Source organism: Bombus bifarius, unplaced genomic scaffold (genome assembly GCF_011952205.1).
Source record: "Bombus bifarius isolate JDL3187 unplaced genomic scaffold, Bbif_JDL3187 scf7180000008026, whole genome shotgun sequence".
Taxonomy (NCBI): domain Eukaryota; kingdom Metazoa; phylum Arthropoda; class Insecta; order Hymenoptera; family Apidae; genus Bombus; species Bombus bifarius.
This window is the reverse complement of record NW_022884399.1, coordinates 1674073-1696581: the sequence shown is the minus strand read 5'-3', so window position 1 is coordinate 1696581 and position 22509 is coordinate 1674073. Positions and strand designations below refer to the sequence as shown.

At 33.9% G+C, this 22509-nt stretch overlaps 1 protein-coding gene across 1 annotated transcript in view; it reads left to right on the top strand.

Annotated features, from left to right (window-relative positions):
* The window catches only part of LOC117207291 (division abnormally delayed protein), a 243951-nt gene extending 222045 nt beyond the window's left edge, over positions 1-21906 (top strand). The window contains exons 6-8 of the mRNA XM_033447340.1: positions 8002-8146; positions 16123-16330; positions 17347-21906. Coding sequence (XP_033303231.1) covers positions 8002-8146; positions 16123-16330; positions 17347-17453 — 460 coding nt within the window. The 3' untranslated portion in view covers positions 17454-21906. The remainder of the gene's footprint in view (positions 1-8001; positions 8147-16122; positions 16331-17346) is intronic.
* Positions 21907-22509: the final 603 nt, after the last annotated feature.

Here is a 22509-nt window from a genome sequence, read left to right as displayed (position 1 = left end):
ATATTTTCAACTCTGGAACACGATAGCAAAATTTATGCGAACTTTTATGAAACATCTTGTACAATATCAAAGTACAAGATATTCCTTTATATCGTTTTCAATCTTCCCTTTATATCAAGTTAGCTTAAGGTAACACGGAAGGAGTTATAGCACGTCATGGTCACAAGTTCCGGGGTTTTCATACGATCCTATCGAACGAGCGACAAAATTATCCAAAACTGATCGATAAGCTGTTTCTTTCTAAACTTTTTGACCCTATAAACGCCTACATATATACGTTAAAATCCATTCTTTTGGCCTATAATCACATTCCTATATGTAAGCATCAATAAAAATTCCATCGGTGTAACCTATAAATGTTTATGTGCGTGCAACAGAGTCTGTAATCGTTTCCTTTGAGCAAAAATATGCGTTGAAGCAAACACCTTGTGCAATTGAAGGCCATAGGTGAAAAATATGATTAACTCACATTTCATGTCTTTTACAGAACAACAATTTTTAAATCCAATAAAAGTATGAAATATACATTCTATCACCCTGTTCAACATTTGAAGAATGTTAATATTGGGGAGTTATGCAGAATATTAAATTAACAAACATAATAATTAAATAAAGCAGGCACATAAAGTTTATATGTATATTTGAATTTATTTTTGATTATTTTTTTTTCAACCACTGTAAAATGCTTTTTTTAACAAATGACATAATAGTCCGAAAATCAACAAAGTAAACTTATCGTAATTTTCTCGTATAGTTTTCAGTTAGAAAATTCAATACCTTCTGCAATTAACGGATTTATATGATAACTTGTGCCTACATCTGTTTCAGTACGGTACATATTTCGTACGAATGTGTGTACTTTTTAACTGATATGTTTTATTTTAACCCATATAATTTATTCACATAATTTTGACAATGTAAATGAATAATTAGAAGTTGCACATGCTCCGTTTCTTATGAAGTCAGCAATCTATTAGGTCGTCCGAAAAGTTTATTTCGTTTTATAAGGAAATAATGGATGCACAACATTTTCCGTTTTATATTATTTTATCGAATTACGTATGATCGATTTTGTTTTATCAAGATAAAATTAGATAGATTAGGTTTCATGTTTGTATAAAGATGCATTGTTGTAAAAGACGTATCTGTAAAAGAAAGACACTTTCCGGACTACTTAATATAAACCTGAGGCAACTTCCTAAACCCATAGCGATAATATACTTTACTATATATTATATAGGTATCTCTATATCTATATATTATATATTGTTATATAATATAATATAATATTATTATATCATAATATTATAATATATATATTATATTATATATTAAATAATATATTACATAAATAATTTCTCTCTACATATATTTAATATTTAAATAGCATTGCTTGTATTAACTTTCAAAGTTTTTCTATCAGTTTAGAAGATTCTTTTTTATCTAATATCTAATTCAGAAATTACAGAATCTAAAAATGAGTTTGTCAAATATCACACTAACTAGTAATTAAAGTTTGACAATCATAAATACACCAATTTTATTACTATCTGTTAAAAATCTTCCAGAAATCAATTTAATCACGCCGCAATATTCTGTTACGCGTAGTTATAATAATTGCAGAGTGAAATTATTTTATTAAATTTTTTTATCCAGAGCGGTAGCGTACATATTTATTACACCAGAGCAAAATAGTCTTTCCCACGGTGAATTACCTACGACATTATTTTATTACCATATGACATTATTATCGTATAGTTTATACAATTATCGTATTACGGTATCCTATACTTTGCTCACGATCTTTTTAAAAATCCAAAAATATATTCAGATGTGGAACATGTTTTAGCGCTTTAGATATCCTATCGATACTGATGTGTGACGTAAACAGTGATCCATGTTGAAGGGCTTAAACAACATTTTCATGGAAACAAACTAGTGAATCGATCGCACATGTCTCATCGTCAACTTCCATAATGAGCTTGTTGCAATTATAGCAACATTTTCTTAGCCGGCCAAACAGCTGGCCTAGCTTTCGCGTAATTATTATCGTGCTATTATTCGCGGCTGTGCTGCATTATTAACCCCTATTTGCATGCATAAGTGCAGGAACATGATGGCCAGCGAACGATCGCCCGAAGCACCGCTTGTCCGAACTTCGCGAGTCCTGGCTACCCTATTGCAAAAAGTCCCGCGATTTTTCCCTCCTCGTATCCCCTGCCAGCTATTATTGCATCGAAGATAGCACATCTCGTTCCGTCCTCGCATAAAGCGACGGTATTCAATGATACTTTCAGCTCATAAGCTGAGCGCGTGCTTCCCATGAAACTGCGAAGTTTCGTGAAACGAGCTAAATCCATTTCGCAAAGCTGGCAAGGATTTATTCCGTGCTCGATTTTTATAATCTATTCGGTGATACTTCTAGTAGGGTAACTCTGATAGTGAAAAAGATGATTCTGGTTTTAAATATGTTAAATTTAAATATTTTATTATTTGATAATATTAAATATTATGCTTGTAATATTATATTATAATATTACATATCGTACTTACTCATTTTTATAGCAAACTGTATATTTTTTATACCATGTAATTGTTATATTTAATGGATAATTAATTATTAAATAATTTGAATTATTACCATTCTCTCCCTTATTCTTACTGATCCACCTTAACAACAGTTGTATTGTTTTATTAAATTAATTTATTTATTATATTGGATTCGAATTAACTGTTATCAGTTAAAATTATATTATAGCTACATGTTAGAAGAGTTCATTTTATGAAAATGGTACAAACATTTATATTAATTCTTATGACTCGATTGCGGGTATTTATATTGTAAATTTATATTTTTCAGAATATAATTTAAAAAGTACAGGCTCGGTAGAAAATTGTTTTTCCTACTAAGTATTATAGAGAATACTATACTTTCGATATTTTACATATGTTTTCATATTATGTACATTCTGTGAAATTTTGCACCTTCAAATTTCCTATAAATGCATAAAAATCCACAGTCTACTTATGAATATATAATATATCATTATTATTACCAAAAATTAAAATGATTTCTGTTAAAATTTTTTCGAAATATGATGTAGAATTTACAGCTACTTTTAATTAGAGTAACAGAATAAATTATTATTTTATAGAAATTCATTTTTTAACATACTATAGATGTATTATACATATATGCATATGTACATCTTGTATTGTACATGTACATTATATATACGTATATATAACGTCCCCCACTATATGTATATAGCTGTAATTTTGTTAATGATATTTGGTTAAGACTTTAGAGTTTAGAATTTTCCTTTCAAAATAAATACTTAAATACAAAATGCCTGTTGGTAACTGCTTATTCGACTCATACTGGTTTACAAAGACCGAAGAGACTAACACTCTGCGATCATGGAAACAGTAAAGAACATTTGTAGAATATGTGGAGAAGAACAAAGGTTCAAACTTGTCAGATGGTTCCATAAATTCTTATCAAGAGATTTTTATTTAGATAATGTGTCACATTCTGGTCGATCAAAAGCGATATGTTGGAATAATTTACAGTCGACGATTACCATAAATCGTCGCATTACTACTAGACAACCCGCGATGAAGTTTAATGTTCCTCAAACACATATTGTGGAAGCGTTCTGTCATCTTTAAATATATAGTTGCAAAACTAAGTGACTGGATTCCGACTTTGTTCTATGTCAAAAACTCGAATACCAAAATATATCTTATTACGAAATCAAATAGTTTCATTTTTTATATAATTACATATGTACATATAGCGAAAAAAAAAGGATATTTTATAATGGTACTCAAAGATGACAATGATGCAAACAGCTAAATCCATCCTATTGGATGTAAAATAATATTTTATATAATTAAGCATTATATATATATGAAATATTATATCGCATAACATTATATATAGTATCATTAATATTACATATAGAATAATGTGTTGAAAAAGAAAGCATATAAAATGTTTTTAAAACACTTGATCTTTTATGTCAATAATCATGACTTCTTTTACCTCTAGATCTATCTTTGGAACTCTAACAAAACATTCTTTGAAAAAAATAGAAAGAAAGTACAATATTCAGTACTGTCACCCCCAAAATATTCCAATTTGATGAATTCTATAAGAAGAAAAGTGCTATTCTTCTTGGACATTGCAACATAATTATGATAGTGCACAAAAAATCTAAGTTATACAAAAAAAAAGCTACAAATCTCTTTAGATAAATTTTTAATGTTAATATATATATTTTTAATGTTTATGTATTATGTTTATATGTTTATGTTTTTATGTTTATATATAAATTTTTAATGTTTAATGTATATATTCATATGTGTATTATATACAGCAAATATATATTTTTAGATTTCATTTTATCACCATTTCATGATTCCCAAATGAAACAGTCACCGAGAATTTTTCACATAAATTTGTTACGCAAATTTGTAAATGAAATCTCATACAACCGATACGAATTCAATATCACGAAATTATTGCACGAAACGCGTGTAGATCTCCTTAATTTCATTATATCTCCATGTTTGCAAAGTTATTAATTAAGTATGCATTGAACGCGCAACGAAATTACATTATTAAAATCCTACTTACACCGCGAATGGATTAATTCAGTGCCGCCAGCGTATGCTCGATTTCCGTAGCGTAAATGTCGAAAACATTGAATGCCTTGGTTTCGCATCATTTGACTGATCACGACTAACGGTTTTTGTGGCAGAATGATATGTACTAATAGAATTACAGTTTAGCCGTGACACTTGCTTCAAGCGTCATTTTGGAAGGGAACATTCGATTGACGTGATGTTAGTTTAGCTCGACGCATTGATGATTTAATAATTCAATTCAAAATGGCAATATTGACATTTGTCATTATTCGTGTGTAATTAAACGCTTTGTCTACAGGTATATTTATAACACTGTTATTTATGCACATATACCAATCTTTTGGTTTGACATTGGTTAACTTTTATGGGATTATGCGTTATTATTTGTTATTTGTTTTACTTTATAATATCTTCCATTCATACGCTGTAGTATTACTTTTTATTTTTGTTATGATTATTTGGCGAGGAAAAATGCATAATGGGAGAAATCAATTTGTTCCTACTTATTATCAGATGATTTTACATGTACGAAAAAATTTTTCTTATAAAAAAAATCATTCTGGTGCAATAAGTTTTGAAAGACAGATGACTTGTTTCTTTTAGTCAAATGATTATAATGATTGTGATGGCTGTTTGCCGAACTTACTAACATTCACATAAAAAATATGCATTATAACATTTTTGTGTCGTTAAACCTCGATCGCTATCGCTGGATTTTGAGTTTGGTTATATTTAGTTCTAAAGTATATAATTTTAATTTTTGTTTTATATTTGTTCTTTATATTCTCGATAAATATTATGGATGGCCTTTATGATGTAAAATATACAATAGAAATTGGGCTGAAGTATTTTGAAATTAAGTAACTTATCCCTTAAAGGCATGTGGATCAACTGGATGATATCAATTAACGATTAAGCATACATGTTAAACTACTTTTGATCGTCAACTATTTTGAATATCAATTTCTTTTTATATGTGACGTTGATAGGAGATTATTAGAAACTGAAACTCCATCTGAAAGTTTTTGAATTTCTTTAGGATCATATCGTAAGTTCCGTCTTTAAGATTATCCGAACAGTTTCCTTAACGAGCCACGGTTTATGTCAGCAATTCCCAGGGGGTTCGGTCCGTTCTATAAACTAATTTTCTTAATTTGGCTTTTTAACTTGAAGCAATCTCGGGAGAACTTCATCTTAATCCGTGACCGTTGCGAATTAATTTTCTATTGCCAGCAAGGTATAAACGGTATTTCGTTACAGCTATTTGAAAGCCATAATATAATTATGTATTTCCGCATTGATATTCACAGAGCATTGATATATAAATAGATCGGATCGTTGTGTCAGTAATTCTAATAAAAAAATGTTGATCTTTGTAACCGATTTCCTAGAAGATAAACAAATCGACCTTTTCGATCAAGTGTTAATTAATTTGAATATGTTAATTTATTTTTGTAACTAACACAAAGAATATAGATTAACAGGAAAAATACGTGAATTAATACGCCATTAATATGTTAATCCGAAGCATTTAATGGAACGAGTAACGCAATAGTAAATCACAAAATTATACAAACTGCAAAATGTTGCAAATGAATCAGTGATATATCACAGGAAGGCTACTATAAAAAAAAAGCTTCATACAACCTAAATTTCCGTATTATTTGAATAAAATTCGGAACGAAAAATGATTATTTGAACGATATGTTGTTTTATTTGACTGTTAGATAGATGTTATTTTGAAATAATTGTAGTATTTTATTTGAACAGACGATTGACTTTTCTCTGAATTATTTAACTGTTAACAATTATTTAACTGAAACAATTTTTTATTTTATTTGATATCTCACGTTTCAGTAAATGTTTCCTGAAATGATCTCTTAAATAGGCTTTGATTCTATCCATTCAAAATACAATATTTAAAATTCAATTTAATATTTTACTTGATTTTGGACAAGCATCAAAATTACTTTTTCCATTATTTCAAAAAATAATAAAACAGTTATAATTGTTATTTTTCATCTTTATTTTAAATAAAATCTTCCCTAGCCTGGTTCATCCCTTAAAAAGTTAACTTTAACTTATATATAATATATTAAAAAATTACTATCACTATGCGTAATTTCCTTACAATTTTATACTGGAAACATTTCTAAAATACTCAGCCTTTTCTTGCCTGTTGAACCAAGGCAAAGTGCTGGGTATAAAAATTCGATGACTCGATAATAGGAGTACAATCATTCACCGATTACCTTAAAAATTAAATCGTCCCGTTTTCCATTTAAAGAAACGTGACAGAACGAACGTAATCATTGATTCCTTTTGTCGACCAATTCGCGGTGGGAGATTGTTGCGGTCGACCAACGAATCGGAGTTGGTTCGTCTTCTATGAACACCTCATTAAGATTGCAACAAATGTATTCGCGTGCAACGTATCTACACGACGTCCGGCTAAACCGATGAATTTATCGGCAGACAGAAAGCGAGGGGTGGAGATAGAGGGAACGCTCGATATCGAAGTGGCTACCATTCGATATTTATCCAATTACCATCGCACTCAACGGAAATCGCGAAATCGGATTTACGTTTCCGGAAAACGCGGTGCGTCGCCGCGCGGAATTTACAGTCGCTTAAAATGCAAAAGGCCGCGATTCTATCTGCCGTCAAAACGTTTTGATCGCGCGGATACGGCCGATGCTTGATATTTATTCAATTACACCGCGATCAATCAACGGTTCCCATCGTCTACTCTCTCCGGAGAAAATGCGCTGCGATAACAATGTAACGTTGACGTGTCTTTCGACGTTACATATCTCATTGAATAGTAAATTTCCGTTTAACCTACTTATCGAGCACATTATTCGTAATATGGATTAGCTTATGGAATTATTTCGTCGTATCGGAGAATATATGTCGCGCCAACATTGTATTATTTTTGTAACACAGAAAATAAAGATACATGGTTCATCGAAATTATCATGTAATCAGAGCTAACAAATTTTCAGATTCTGGTGCACAATTCTCTTTTTTTTTTTATTTTTTTGTACGACATAATGTTATATGTAACGAATAATTGGCTGCTTATTATATTTTCATGATCTCTGTGAAATATACATGTATGTATACTTGTTCTAAATATGTATACATACATATACTTTCAGATTTGTTTCAAGCTTCTATAATCGTGATAGATGAGTATCATAATAGCGTTAATAAAACTTCAAAACGTTTTGTATGACACACGTAAAGTATATGCAAGTGTCGGAATATTTTTGTGAGCCTGTGTATGTACGTGCATGTCGTCATTAGCAAGCCAGTTAATTTCACATATTTTCTCGTTATTCGCAGATACACAAAGACGGTAGCGGATTCGAGTTTGATGGCGCAGAGGTACAATCCTGAGTTCACCATAACGACAATGTCGCCGACAACAACTTCCTACGGCAACGCGAACACCAGCGTGCTCATTGACCAATTGAGGCACATTAATCAGGTGAGTCCACGTTCAACCGTAATGTGTTCCTCGACTCAGCCTTGGCTGACCGTGTTTCCGATTGAATTGTCTCTCGTTCACATCCTGTTTTCGACTTGCGACTTCGGATTGCCAGATAGACGAGATGCGCTTACTTTGTCTATTGCCGGTTCGACATGGTCGTCAACTTTATAATTAAACTTGTAGATTTTTATACATTTATGGGTTTAAAGAAATAAAGATATATATATATATAATGTACAAAAACATGTGAAATACATAAATGGAAGTATTGGTTGTTTAAAATGTACAACAAATATCTACTTAGGTTCTATATCTTTTATCTTATTTATAAAGATCTGAATTGTACGAATATAAAAATATGAAAATTTATAAATATTCATAGTCTACTGATGACATTATATTACCAGTTCTTGAACTTTCGGAGAATACGTGTAATCAAATTATATGTACAATAAGTGTAGAAAGTGTTCGTATATTAATCTATTTTAAAACAAATTTTTTTATAGTTTAACAAATCTTGAAATTATGTACTCATAAAACAAATATTAATTGCGGTAAAACAAATAAAATCACATTATTAAATTATTATCAATTATATAAATTAAGTGACGACTTTTGTTGTAATTAATTTACTAAATGCTTATAATGACGGACAAAACGAAGAAAGTATTATTTAATTTTTTTAATTTTTTGTTATTTCTTATTATTATATACACGTAATATTAAAAAAGAAATTAATAAGTTTTTCATATTTTAAAGAGTATTTATATTTGATAACGGCCTGTAAAAGATTACTGGAAAAAAAGAATAATTTGTTACAAAGAAACTAGAAGGTATAATAGTTACTATAGCAATATTTATTTGTTCTCGAGGTTTGACCTCTGATAGTAATGGAATTATTTAAAGCACTTAAGAGAAATTACTATTACTTAATACAATATTTTAAATAATTAATTAACTAATTATAAAATTTTCAATAATAAATTAAATAATGCTAACTGATATTAAATTAAGTCAAATAAAAATTATATTATTTAATTAATAATTACACAATAACTATTTTGTGATCGCATTAAACAGTATAAGCAATATTAGATACAAAATTTAACAGACAGGCAATATGTTAATATCAGTTACAATTTTCGTACTAAATATATGAAATAACTGAGGAACTTCGCTAAACTTAATATCTCAATTATAGTTGCAATGAAAAGAATCGAAAAGCCAGCTATTTAAAATTAAGACCGTAAAATGTAGAACGTTAAACGCAGCGTCCGGTATAGCAATTTCTAAAGAGACAGTCGGCGAACCAACATTCTTAATCCTTCTCCAAGATGCCTTTATGCTTCGGTATAATACAATAGTAGCCTCGCGGTTGTAATTACGAACGAAACGGGGCATTTCTCTGCACTTTAGCTCCGCGTAATCTTGTTCGTGATTATTAGCTAAACGCGAAAATCGCTTTAAGCAAATGCGGATAGCAGCGTTTAATCCTTCGCAATCCAAATGTACCTTCCGGGCACAGACAACGTCAAGCGTTGTGGTTCAAGTGTGCTTCTGAGACACATGAAAGTTTAGACTAACATTACTCGCAGATTATGTATAACATTTTATAACAAGCTGCAGGATATAAGAAAGTACACGCTATTCCCTGGAATAATTTTTACGTTATATCATACAGGGTATCTCACGCAACTGAGACAAGTTATAGCTGTGGAACGATAGGAGATAGAAAAAAATTTCCTTACGCGAAATTGAATTGTTCCGATTGATAGATTATAATCTGGTACAGGGTACTTGTTCCGAAAGCTGTAACGTTTTGAATAATTAAACATCTTCTCAATGTTTTCAAAATCACCTCTGGTTAAAAAAAAAATTATCAATCTATCTTTAAAAATATAGATGATCTTAAAATCTTCGAAGTACTATCAGTTCCAGAATGGATATATCGTATTATTCGTATATTTGTATATTGCATGTATTATTCGATTGATGAAATTCGATTCATGAAATATATTTCTATCTTCTACCGTTTCAAAGCTATAGCTTGTCCTGGTTACGTCGAATATTCTGTATATTGATATTATACAAAATATATATTGTAGATATTGTAGTAGATATTCATAACCGGAAACAAACATTTATTTAAATATTATCAGAATATCATAGATATCCGCTCTCTCTCCTTCCGCGAAATCAATCTTTGAAAAAGATTTCAATTATTTGTACAAGTAAATAGCAATAGTAAATTCATATTATTATCGATATTATAAGAAATAACATTTTGGTAATTTAAATAATGAAGAACAAATGTTTAACAATTAAATGGTCGCAATATTGTAGCTTTTTCTCCCTCTTTGTTTCCACACTCCAAATTTATTTATATACATTGTCATGATTACTCTGTAAACCCTCAAATCAATTTGTTTTCCCTCCGTCACTACATTTAATAATCAATAATTAAGCATTGCAAATAAATTAATAATTTAACTAACAACAAAGAGAAGAGATGAAAATTTTAAAAGCAGCACTCGTCATATGGAGAAGAAAATGTCTTAGTAAACAATTTTTCGTTTCCATTAACGCGAATGACATGCTCTCTCCGAAAGCTATCTTACTGATTGTGAGATTATCATTTCTTTCTTTTGGGATTACAGGAGATTTTCTACATTTACCGCTCTCATTTTCGCATCAAAAACAATATAATAATAAATAAATACTTAGTGAATAATAATACTATAATCGTAAATAAATAAATACTTTAAATAAAATACTAATGTTATGGCCTTATCGATTTTCTAATTTTAATTTCTTCCTTATGAGAATTTCTTGCAAATATAATTGATTATATATAGCATTAGTACGACCAAATTATGTCAGAAAATATAAAACACCAATGAAACTGGTAGCAATCTCTGAATAAATACGCTGAATAAATACGATATTCTGACATTCTATTATTTTCGATGAACTCTGGCCAACAACATGTATCTATTTCTACACATCTACAATAACTTTCCACAAATTTCAGCTGTGAATACATAAATTAATATTTTATTCAATTCTTCCTCATAAAAGTGTCACAACATAATGGCAGTTGATCGCTGTTCACATATTTTTATTAACTAATTCTGTAAAAACATAATAATTATGGAACAAAATATAAAAATACGTTATATGTATATATTTCGAAAGGCAACATTCTTTTACTTTGTTTAAACAGATATTATTTATATATTATTTACAATCTCAAATTTGTCTCAAATGCGAGAAATGATAATTTAGTCTTGTCTCACACTACAAATGAAATTTTAAAATACATATATCCTACATAAAACGAATGATAATAATATATATTCATAAAAAGTTTCTATAAATATTCAAATATTTTCGTGAGCTTCTGTATTTAAATTCATTAAACTTTTTCCTTATGATGGACTAAGATATTAAAACTTCATTTTCTCTATAAAGCTCTTCTGTGACATTCTTTGTCCTTTTTCCCTACCCTTTTATATTATATGAAATATTATATGTTTATGAAGACAGTCATCCGCGGTGGCGAATTCATAATCGTTAACGTAAACCGGATCCGCTGACAAGCCATTGTGTGAAACAAAAGGACGGCAAAGCGTTAGTAAGATATTTATCGCATGCTAATGGAGACAGACATTTCAGCGCATTTCCGGACAGGAAAGGGTTGCAATTAGTTTCAAAGTTAGATTAGTCCGCGTAACCATGCGTAAGACGTATATACGTAATAAGGATTTCATTAATTACTGATTTCGTGGAACGGAAACTTGTCTCAACGTGATTTGCTAGATGAAATATATCAACGTCCGTTTAAGACTGATAGCATTTCAACAAATGTTGAAATCCTTCGTATCTCTATGAATTTTCACGTTACTCGCGTTTTATTTTTTCCATGTCTTAGCTAATTGGATCAGTGAAACAAGAACACAGATCATTATTCAGGCAACGTATAATTTCTAAGCAGCTTCGTTACTTTCAGATGTTTCTTCAACTTGGCAGGTGACTTATTGGAATGCGAAATCTAACTTCCCTTTGTGGTATCGTCACGATGCTAGTAACATTCTATTAAATATATTACTGTATATAATAACAGCGACAAAGCTTTCTGCCAGATCTAATATTAATAAGATATTGAAACACCCTCTTCACTTCGTTACCTTCAGATGATTCTTCAATTTGCAAGTGACATATTGGAATGCGAAATCTAACTTCTCCTCGTAGTATCGTCACGATGCTAGTAACATTCTATTAAATATATTACTGTATAATAACAGCGACAAAGCTTTCCGCCAGACCTAATATTAATAAGACATTAAAACACCCTCTTCACATTTATCTTAATAAACACTACTTATCATAGTTAAAGTTCAATTAAGCTCTAAAGACACTTAAATTTCGTGTCGTTTCACTTGCATTGTCGTGTCTCCACTTCCCTTAAGTGTCACGTTAAACGTGTGTGTCGTTTCATTTGTATTCGTGCTCGTCTTGAAATTAAATACAACACAGGAAATACTCTGGCGAACGAGTAAGTAGTCGCTTTAACCGTCGTGTACATGAACACACAGTCACCAGACACCCATAAATTACCTTCTAATCTGGAATTATTCATACGAGCCGCGAGTTGTGTAGCCGGTGTGCGTCTGGCGCGTGGACGTCGAGCACAGGAGGAAGGTGCGAAAGATCCGTCTAAAAGATGCGTGGGTGAGATTGGTGCTGCGAGTCGGTTCTGATTGTTCGTGATTGGCGAACAGGTGCAAGCGGCAGGTATCTGATATGTAGGAAATCGACAACGCCGACGCGTCGAGTCTCTCTCGTGAATGCGCCGCGATCGAGTGTCTCGAGTGAGGGTTTTATGCGTCCAATTGTGAGACGTGCGTTTACGGAATACACGTTTGAATGATTAATAAGGAATGTAGATACGCGATTGTAATCATGGTTGGAATGGGTAGTTTCATTGGAATAATAATTCGTTAAATTATTCAGTATTAGGTTCCTTTCTCCTTTTTATTATTTATAATTAACAGCAATGAAACGAAATCAGCAAAAGAACAAAAAGTTATGATTATAAATCTACTATATAATTTAGAACATTCTAGATAATTTAGTAACTCTTGTACTTATTTAGAATTTTTTTAATTATCCTTTATTGTCGCTTTCACGTTGTATTGCTGTCTATAGGTAGAATATGTTTTACATGGGAGGATGTATCTGTGATTGTGTGAGCATAGCGTTGCACAGTTTACAGTGAAACGGTTGGTTTTCTTTCTTGAGAAAGTGAAGAACATAATCTGGATTCGTTCTCGTGTTGATATTGAAATATTAGGTTTTTCAAAATGTTCAGGATTAGAACTAGGAAATACCCCCAACCCCATAAAATATCTACACCAAATATATCCACCTTCATTAATTTAAAACTATGTAATAGTTGCAGCAGCAAACCTTATCAAAATCAGCAAGGATACACACCTACGCATAGCTATAGTTATCCATCTATTTTACATTATTTTGCAATCTGTTTCCGAACACTTTATACGATTGATTCGATTGTACGTGTGTATTTATGCGAACCATAATTGGATCTGAGAAGCCAAATCGATCAACTGTACTTCATATTATCCAGATACATAATTGTTATTTAACATTTCAAAAAATAGTTTTATTTTCGTAAAACTTATTATTACGTAGAGATAGGATAAGTAATTATAATATAATTTTTGCAATTGTCATTGTACTATAGATTTTAATTTATAGAATTGATGAACGCGACTCACCTATAACAGATGCTGTCGCGAGATCGTGAAAGATCTCGAATTCCGAAGAAAAGCCCAGCCAACTACGACGTGCAACGCAACATTTTAAATCGTTCGATGTCCATCATCGGTTATCCGTCATTTGACAAGGCATCTTCCAACACTTAAGCACACGTTAATTCGCATGTCTAGAAATCAGGCAGGTGATTTGCGCTCGTTGCGTGTATGACACCTGCACACCCGTCAACTGCGGCATATCGCACCTGTGTAATCCAATTTGAAATTATACAGAGCCAGAAGAAGGTGACGGGCGCGTAACGATACGTATGACAATGTGCGAACTCATGAATCATTTATAAGCGAGTTCATGCGACAGCGTCGAGTATGAATACTCGGGGGTCGATCGTCTATTTCTTCTATTTTCCTCCGGTGGGATAAACGTTTACCCAGTTGCGATTTACATACATATAATTCGTGCATGTTGCATATTGCTTAACGTAACATCGAACGTGCTGGATTTTAATTAAACAATTCAACTAGATCGGAATTTTCAACAACGTTATTAACATTGTGCAACCGTCCGGAAAGGGAATACTGTAAATTCCAATTAAACTGAAGTTAATTTCGGCGAACAGAAAAAATTCCGTCGTAAAATTCTTCGTGGAAATGTATGGAAAAGAAAAAGATAGTTAGGCATATGGAGTTCCCTATGACGTTGATGATATATTAGGTTGTCCGAAAAGTGTCTTTCTTTTACAGACACGTCTTCTACAACGCATCTCTGTACAAACATGAAACCTAATCTGTCGAACGTTATGGTCTTTATTTTAATAGAACAAAATGGATCATACGTAATTCGATAAAATAATATAAAACGGAAAACGTTGTGCATCCATTATTTCCTTATAAAACGAAAGAAACTTTTCGGGCGATCTAATATATAATGTGTCTAATTTAAATATATTTATAAATATATCATTTCTGGGTAACTGTTACACAGGGTCCAATCTTGGAATAACACATGGAGAGTGCATAAAAAGTAAATGTAAAGACCACCACAGCGAGCTTCTATATCTTTGCATTGATGGACATTTATAAAAAAGAGGTTCAAGGAAAATTGATTTTCACCTTGAATTTCAAGAGCAAATGTTTTTTGCTTGCGTCGTATTCTATTCGTCACGAGGACCAAATTTGTCAAAGCAACCACAAGTTGCAACCGGCCAATCTCTTGAATAATAATGTTAAATTTCCATTGGCTCCACTGACATTATTTATAATATATTTGCATCTTGCAGTCAGATAGAAAGTAAATAACGTCATATTAATGAAGAAACTGGAAATTATTTCTTAGCGCGTGAGACAATCCATCCTATATAGCATTAGAGCACCTAATTTCATAATCTCAAATTATTCAAAAGTTACGTACTATGTAGAAATAACCTTTCGAGCAACAGTTGAATTGCATCGAAGTGGGCCATTTTGATTTGATGCCATTAACTTTTCCGCAGGTGAATAAGTAGAGAACATACGAATAGCAATAATATTTCCTGTGCTAGCTTTCGGCATACGCAACTTAATACTCTCATATCGATATTCGACATGCATCGTTCAATCCATAAAGAAATATACTTCTATTTAGAAGAAAACGTATCTAGTAAACCTTTGTAGATCACAATAAGGATTCAATTCGTTCGAAATAGTTATCAGTAGATTCTCGAAACTTGCGAGTACTGATTGCGAGTTTCTGAAGATCAAATACTTGGCAAGTGTAAAATGAACGAATTTCGATTCATTCTATCGCAAGGAGCGTCCTCGCTGATTTTTGCAAACAGTTCACGAGCAGCTGGTCTTCTATTTTTCATTCGTTTGTATACTGTTCGCAAACATAGTCGTGTCACAGAGTAGACATGAAATGTTTTTGAACATGTTGCAAACGTTATGTTATTCGCGGACAGTGTTTGTGAACTGTTAGTCTGTAAGTACGTGCCTTTATGAGTACCGTTTGATTCCTATGAAGCCTTAAATATTGAATTTATTTTGGATGTATATGTACATATTGAGCTTGATGCCATCACTAAGGTTGGTCGATCGAACGATCCAAGTTGTCGATGAATTTCTCTCTGCTTCCTGAGCTTATTTAGTTAGTATCCAAGATGACAATCATATGTAAACGTTCCCTTTCCTTTTTCGTAGATCTTGCAGTCTCAGTTGGCGTCGGCACCGGATAGTGGAATGCTGCTCGCCGACGAAGCTCTGGATGGTTCAGGAAGCGGTGACAGGCCAATATGGAGGAAGAAAGGCAGAGGAGAAGATGCCGATAACGATGATGAAGATGAACATGGTGGTTATGGTCACGAAGATGAAGAGGCATCTGGATCAGGAATGGGCCCTAGTACACCAGGTACAGATTCGAGATTTTTCAAATTTATATTACCCATTATTATGGTTTTGTCCTGTTATCCTGTATGGCTTCATACTGCTATTCTGTCTACAAATAGCGTTCTTTTTCTTCTTTTTAATGATTTTGACAGAACGTCGTTAAGTTAATACATAATAAACGTAATTTTCAAGATAAAAGGTTCCGGTTATAATTTGCTTTGAAATGAAAATTTGTGAAATGAAAATAAGGTAAGAACTTACAGGACTCGTTGTTATTCTCGACAAATTGGATAAAAAGTTTTGTATTCGTAAAGAAAGATAGCTAAAAAATCATACTTTTAAAAAGGTAAAGCATTGTTGCTTTAAGAAAATAATCAAACTACTACTAAACTGTATGATAAACTAAAATCTTCTGAATTAAATAATATACAGGAGAAAGTAATTGTGAAATCTTTTACGATTTTAAAACACCCGAAACAAAATCTGGTATGGTAGTTTATTATGCAACCTAATAATTAATTTAATCGAACGTTTGAAAACATATCTACTAATGTAGCTTTTTTTAACAATTCGTTCAAGCTGCTCATTTTCCCGAGTTAATTCTGCATGTTGTAAAATATAAATATTCTTTTGTGATAAAGAGAGATACACATTCGCTGTCGAAGGGATATAAAAAATGAACAATTAATGAAACAAATAAATTTCAGATTTAATACGTCATATAATGGCTACTTCTTGTCGAATAATGTTAACACATAGCTGTTAAAAAATATCGATAAAAAATTTTGCAGATAAGAATCTGATAAATCAACTACAACGATCGCAATGTTGGTGAATTGTAATCTTCATCTTTAGAATTGTTTCCAATTTTTCTGTACAAAACATACGCTCTATCTTCTTGAAAACAATGGCAGCATACAAAGAAACTAATACGACGTCGTATGGTTTCACTACCACGAATATTTTCCATTTATATCGCCACTAAATTTTAATTACGGATTAATCCATCAAATTAATCGAAACTAATCATTGTTGCAGATCCAATGTTGAAGACGAATCGTGAGAATCCAACCACGGCAGGAGCATCAAGCATTCTCCTGTCATCCGTGACAATGGCGATCGCCTGCGCATTGCTGATCGCTTAAGTTGAATGGAAGCCGGCGTGAAAGAAGGGGACGACGTTTCGACGACCTAGACATGGATGTAGACAAACGATTTTGGTGCCCGCGTCGGCGAACAGGATGATCCTGCTCGACACGAGGGATCGATCTAATTCCGGAACTTACGAATCTGCTTTATAGATATTTATCGTGCCGCCTAAACGGAACAGCTGAGAGGAATGTCCGGAAACAACGGAGAATCTGTTTTATTGTTCGTGGCTGAGAATCGATGTGCGTCGATCGATCGAACGAAGACTGTGTTTCGTATTCGAAGTTCGAGAGCAAGGTTCTGAAAATCGTTCGCGTTCGAATAATCATTCTGGGCTCGTTGGCCGACGCGATTGAATATTCGACGAGTGTCGATACAAAGCTGAATAGACATTTTTCCGGAAGATCGTTCCACGCATGGAAATCGTCGTAGGCTAGGATAGGATCTGATTATCTGATGTCGAATGGCCGGAAACAAAAGTGTAAGAAAAGAGTTGGACTCTTGGTCGAGTATCTGCTAGCGGAAATCACCAGCAATGGCGTGTCCTGCCTTTAACGATTTGCCAAGAATCGAGCCACGGAACCGTATGGCTGGTACGAGGATCGAGAGAATACTTGAACGATTGGAAATGGTGCACTGAGCATGGAAGAACAACGAGAAAACCGATTCTCATCTGTCGCGTGTCATGTTGCTCGCAAACGACCACGGAAAGAATTATATTTAACGAGGTGAAACTGTGTCGGAAAGAATTAAGAAGCCGAGTTAGCCGAGTTGCTTGTGTGAGAAAAGAGCGCTGAGAGAATAGTCAAGCGAGACAGAAGGTCAAAAGCAACGTGCATGTAAAAATGGTCCCTTCCTGTTTTACAGGAACATAATAACAAGCACGACGGTCATCCGGCGAAACTGACTGCACTGCGATTTCACGAAACGATGGAAGGTTGCTTCTCTGTGCAGCGCATATTCTTTTTGTCGAGGAATTGGAATATTGAAGGGGAAAAGAGAGACCTATTTGTACGAAATTAGAGCCAGACGAAAAAATTCCAGCAGTAATCTTTGCAGAATATCGCGTTACATCTGCGAGAAATCAGATTTGATAATAACGCAAAGCGACGAATGGTGAAAAAGAACAATGCCGCGCTTTCGGACGAATGGAGAGTAAAAAGTTTTGTCATTTATTTATGCTATTAAAAGTGATTCATAGGAAATTGCTGTATTTAAAAATCTACAGGAAACTTTCTGTACAGTGAAATAAGGCAAACACCGTGTAAACAGATAGACACGACTTATTCTGACGATTCTCATACATTCGAATTGTTGTACAAAATGCGCGATTCGTCGTTCAAAAAGTTATTCGTATTTATTCACCTACGTATACATATACGCTACGCTTTGGAAATGTTCTTTTTCACCGGAAGATCGAACGAGACGAACGCGGAAAGAACGAGCAAGCTGCAATCACAAGCAATAATCGTCGTCGTTGATACTTCACTTTGCTGTGAATACTTTCCGAACAACGAGGAATCGCCGTTAGGCAAAATGTACGGCGTTTGTGTCGCACTGGGGAAAATCAAAAGTGTCTTTCCTTTTTGAAAATATCAGACGACAGTTGTAGCAGCATCAACAGCAGTAGCAGCGGTTCCGGCTTTTAAACGATCCGACCAAGTCACAGAGCCGAACAACGAGACTCCGACCCTTGTGCCTCGCGTTTTGCGCTGTTCTTCGTCACGCATGAATTGCCTCTCGTTCGCGGCGACGCTTTTTGTCGTCGACGTCGATACACAGACTAATCACGGGGTCATTCCCGTCGGTGATATCGCGCGTGCATGCCATAAATCAAAGCCAACTGCCAAAACGCCAGTTACGCGGCCGAAGCTGCTTTCTCGTCAAGCGATCCGGTGGTCGTACTTCGAATTTCACGCGAAACGAGCGTCGCCTTCCGCTTGCATCGTCTCGAGACGGTCGTTTCCAAGGATAGTCACGAGAAGTTCGACGTTAATTCTATCTTTACAAATGCGACGTTTCCGCGCCACCGTAATCCCCACTCCAGCCATTAATCGCCAATAACGTGCGTTCCTTCTTCGCAGATGGAGCATTCGTGGAGGATCGTTTCGACTTTTTATAACTTTTTGAGTAGGATACGTACGGAGTGCTTGATACGCTGTGATTAATCGTACGAGAGCGTATAAAAGATCGTACGATCGATTGGATATAGTCGAGCGAATCAGCGTTTCCTTCTTGGACGTCTAATCGTTGGAAAGGAACTCGGAACCCGATCGCGAATGATTCGAATTGAAATTGCCGAGTGAAAGCGTGGACTTATCGAGACCCCGACGAAAATAACGATAAAGCGTGATACGATAGTATTTGAGAAAGTAAAACGTGTAGACGTTGTTATCGAGCATTGTGTTTTTAGTCCTTGAGGTACTAAAATTGTTTGCAGCCACCTGTCCTGTGCCATAATTTTTCCTATTATTTCATAGAAACGCAAAAGATCATCCGTATTCTTTGACTCTGTTGTCTAAAATTCGATGTATCGTTTTCCGTTCATTCTATTTCTACTATATTATACATTTAGATATCGTCAAGTGCCAAAAAGCAAGAAGAAAAAAAAAGAACGCGAAGTAGAGCGCTAACTATAAAAATTGTCTCGCGATCCGAAGCGAGAGCAAGTTCCTCGACGCGAAAACGCTTTAGACGTCTAATCGTAAGCTTCGAGGCGGACCTAGATTTTGGCGGTTTGCTTTCCAACTAAAAACAAAAAAAAAAAGAAAAAATGAAAAAAAAATCGACTTAGGCTAGTGTAAGGAAGTAGGAAAAGCTAAGGAGACAAGAGCCTGTCGGTGTAACCTCGTATGCGTCGACTCGTATGCGGCCGCACTGATTTTGTACATTTGATTTTTCGGATCTTTGAGGGTTAGTGCCTTTTTGAATATCCCTAGCCGTGACGTCGTGTTATCATCTCACGCCCGACAGAAGGAATGAGAAAGCCATCGATATAAATACGACTGTACAGGGCATTCATGCTGAAGAGAACGATGTGTGCACGTGCGACCTTCTTTTCCTCCTTTTGTAATTTCTTTCTTCTCTGACAAGAAAAGAAAGGAAAGAAAGAAAGAAAGAAAGAAAGAAAGTAATTCGATTTAATCTGGGGTGATCGAAATATCCGCTAGTGTAACGTAAGAAACAACTAACGCTTTTGGAATTTCGCGTTAGTTCGAGCAGCCAAGAAGAAAAATTTCCTTGTTAACTTAAAGATATTGACTAATCGCCGTCTTAGATAGGGTCCAGACTGTGTTTCAACTTAAATCGACGCGAACTTTGTAACAAGTAGACTTTTGGACCGAAAGGCTTTTTTTTCTATTATCAATCGCCGCGTAGTTTACTTCTATAAAGTTAACTATATAAACGATAAGTACGATACGCGGAAGAAACTAGTCTATCGACCAGCGCGGATAAAATTAAATTATTTGCTAAACGCTAAAACGAGATCTTCACAGATCGGGCGAATTTTTTCACACGAACCGTTCTATCGATACTCTTGCACGTCCTACCAGGATATAAAACTGCTTATCGATTGACGTTTCACTTTTTATTATTTGATCTATATAAACAACCGAATAAGGAAGAACGTCCACTAAGAATTATTGTTAATTTAACGAATCGGCTGGCGAATCCGACTCGTTCTAGGTATCAATAATAATTAAATATCGAAATAACGAATGAATTAGCTTGGTATTCGAGAATATCGTTTTATATTCAACGAGCCTTTGTTATCTCAAAAGCCGTAGAATCGTTTTAAAGATACGTGATTATAACGAAATTTGATTAAAAGTAAATTGTGATAATTGAAAGTAAATTCGATGATGTATCTTCCGAGCGAACGAAGATATTTTTACGACGCAACGCAGCCACGAAAGATATAGAGGAAGAGCGTTTGAATTTGAGGAACCGATACACGCACTCTTTTAAAATCCAATTAATTATACAGTCGACGTTCGACGCGACGACGGAGGAGCCCAATTTAGTACGACTCGGACATAACTGTTAGAATTTATAATTGTAATTATTCGATGAATAATTGTTATTATTCTGCTTGTCGGGCGAATTTAGGCAACGAGCGAGATAAGTGATCCCTAAAAACTCGCCTCGTTGCTCGTGTACGGCTGCGTGACCCTTTTGATTGCGGAGATATTAATATATATCCCTTTTGACGGCACACGCCTCCTGTAAATTGTATGGAGTCGTTTTAACACGACATACGATGACGAAGGAAGTGGCCTTACATTCGATTCCTTCGATTCGTGTTGTTTCGCTTCAATTATCAAAGCATCGTTGAAACACTATGAAATCGATCACCTATTTATAATGCTCTTTGTTATACATGTTTTGTGGTGCTACACTGGATAAAAAAAAATTGCGATTAAATAAAAGTGATATATTTAAAACAAACGAACTGTGTTGATACTTGGAATGCGACGGTCTCGCTTCTTCTTGACCGCGATCTACACGATCGGTCGATGTCGTCATCGTCGTAAACGAAATTTAGAAAAGTTGATTTCTTGCAAATAGCAAGTACACGTGGAATCAGACGAACGGTTGGATCATTGAATGAACTTATTGTACTCGTTTAAATTGGCTCGTTGAACGTTGAATAGCTCCGATGGCGAATTTAATTAAAGCGATACACATTAGCCGTCTAGCTACAAGCGTCCAGCTGCATGTCGCCCAGATACAAAGTATAAAGTGTAGAAATTAGAGGCGAAACAGAAACGCAAGAAACGCACAGAATCCGTACTTAATACGCACAGACAATTTCTCACCCTCTAATTACGTGTCGTCGCGCTGTGTTGTGTCTGTGTTTCTATTAAAGTAACGCGCTACCGTCACGACTCCAGAACAAGCAAACCGCGTAAATCGCACAAATTTAAGGCCTAATTCAATGTTTCTCGTATTACGTTAATCACGGTAAAACAGCAAATGCATGTTACACTTTGCGAGACTGCATATGTAAGTGGAATAAAAGAAAAATAAAACGTATACACACTGTCTGAA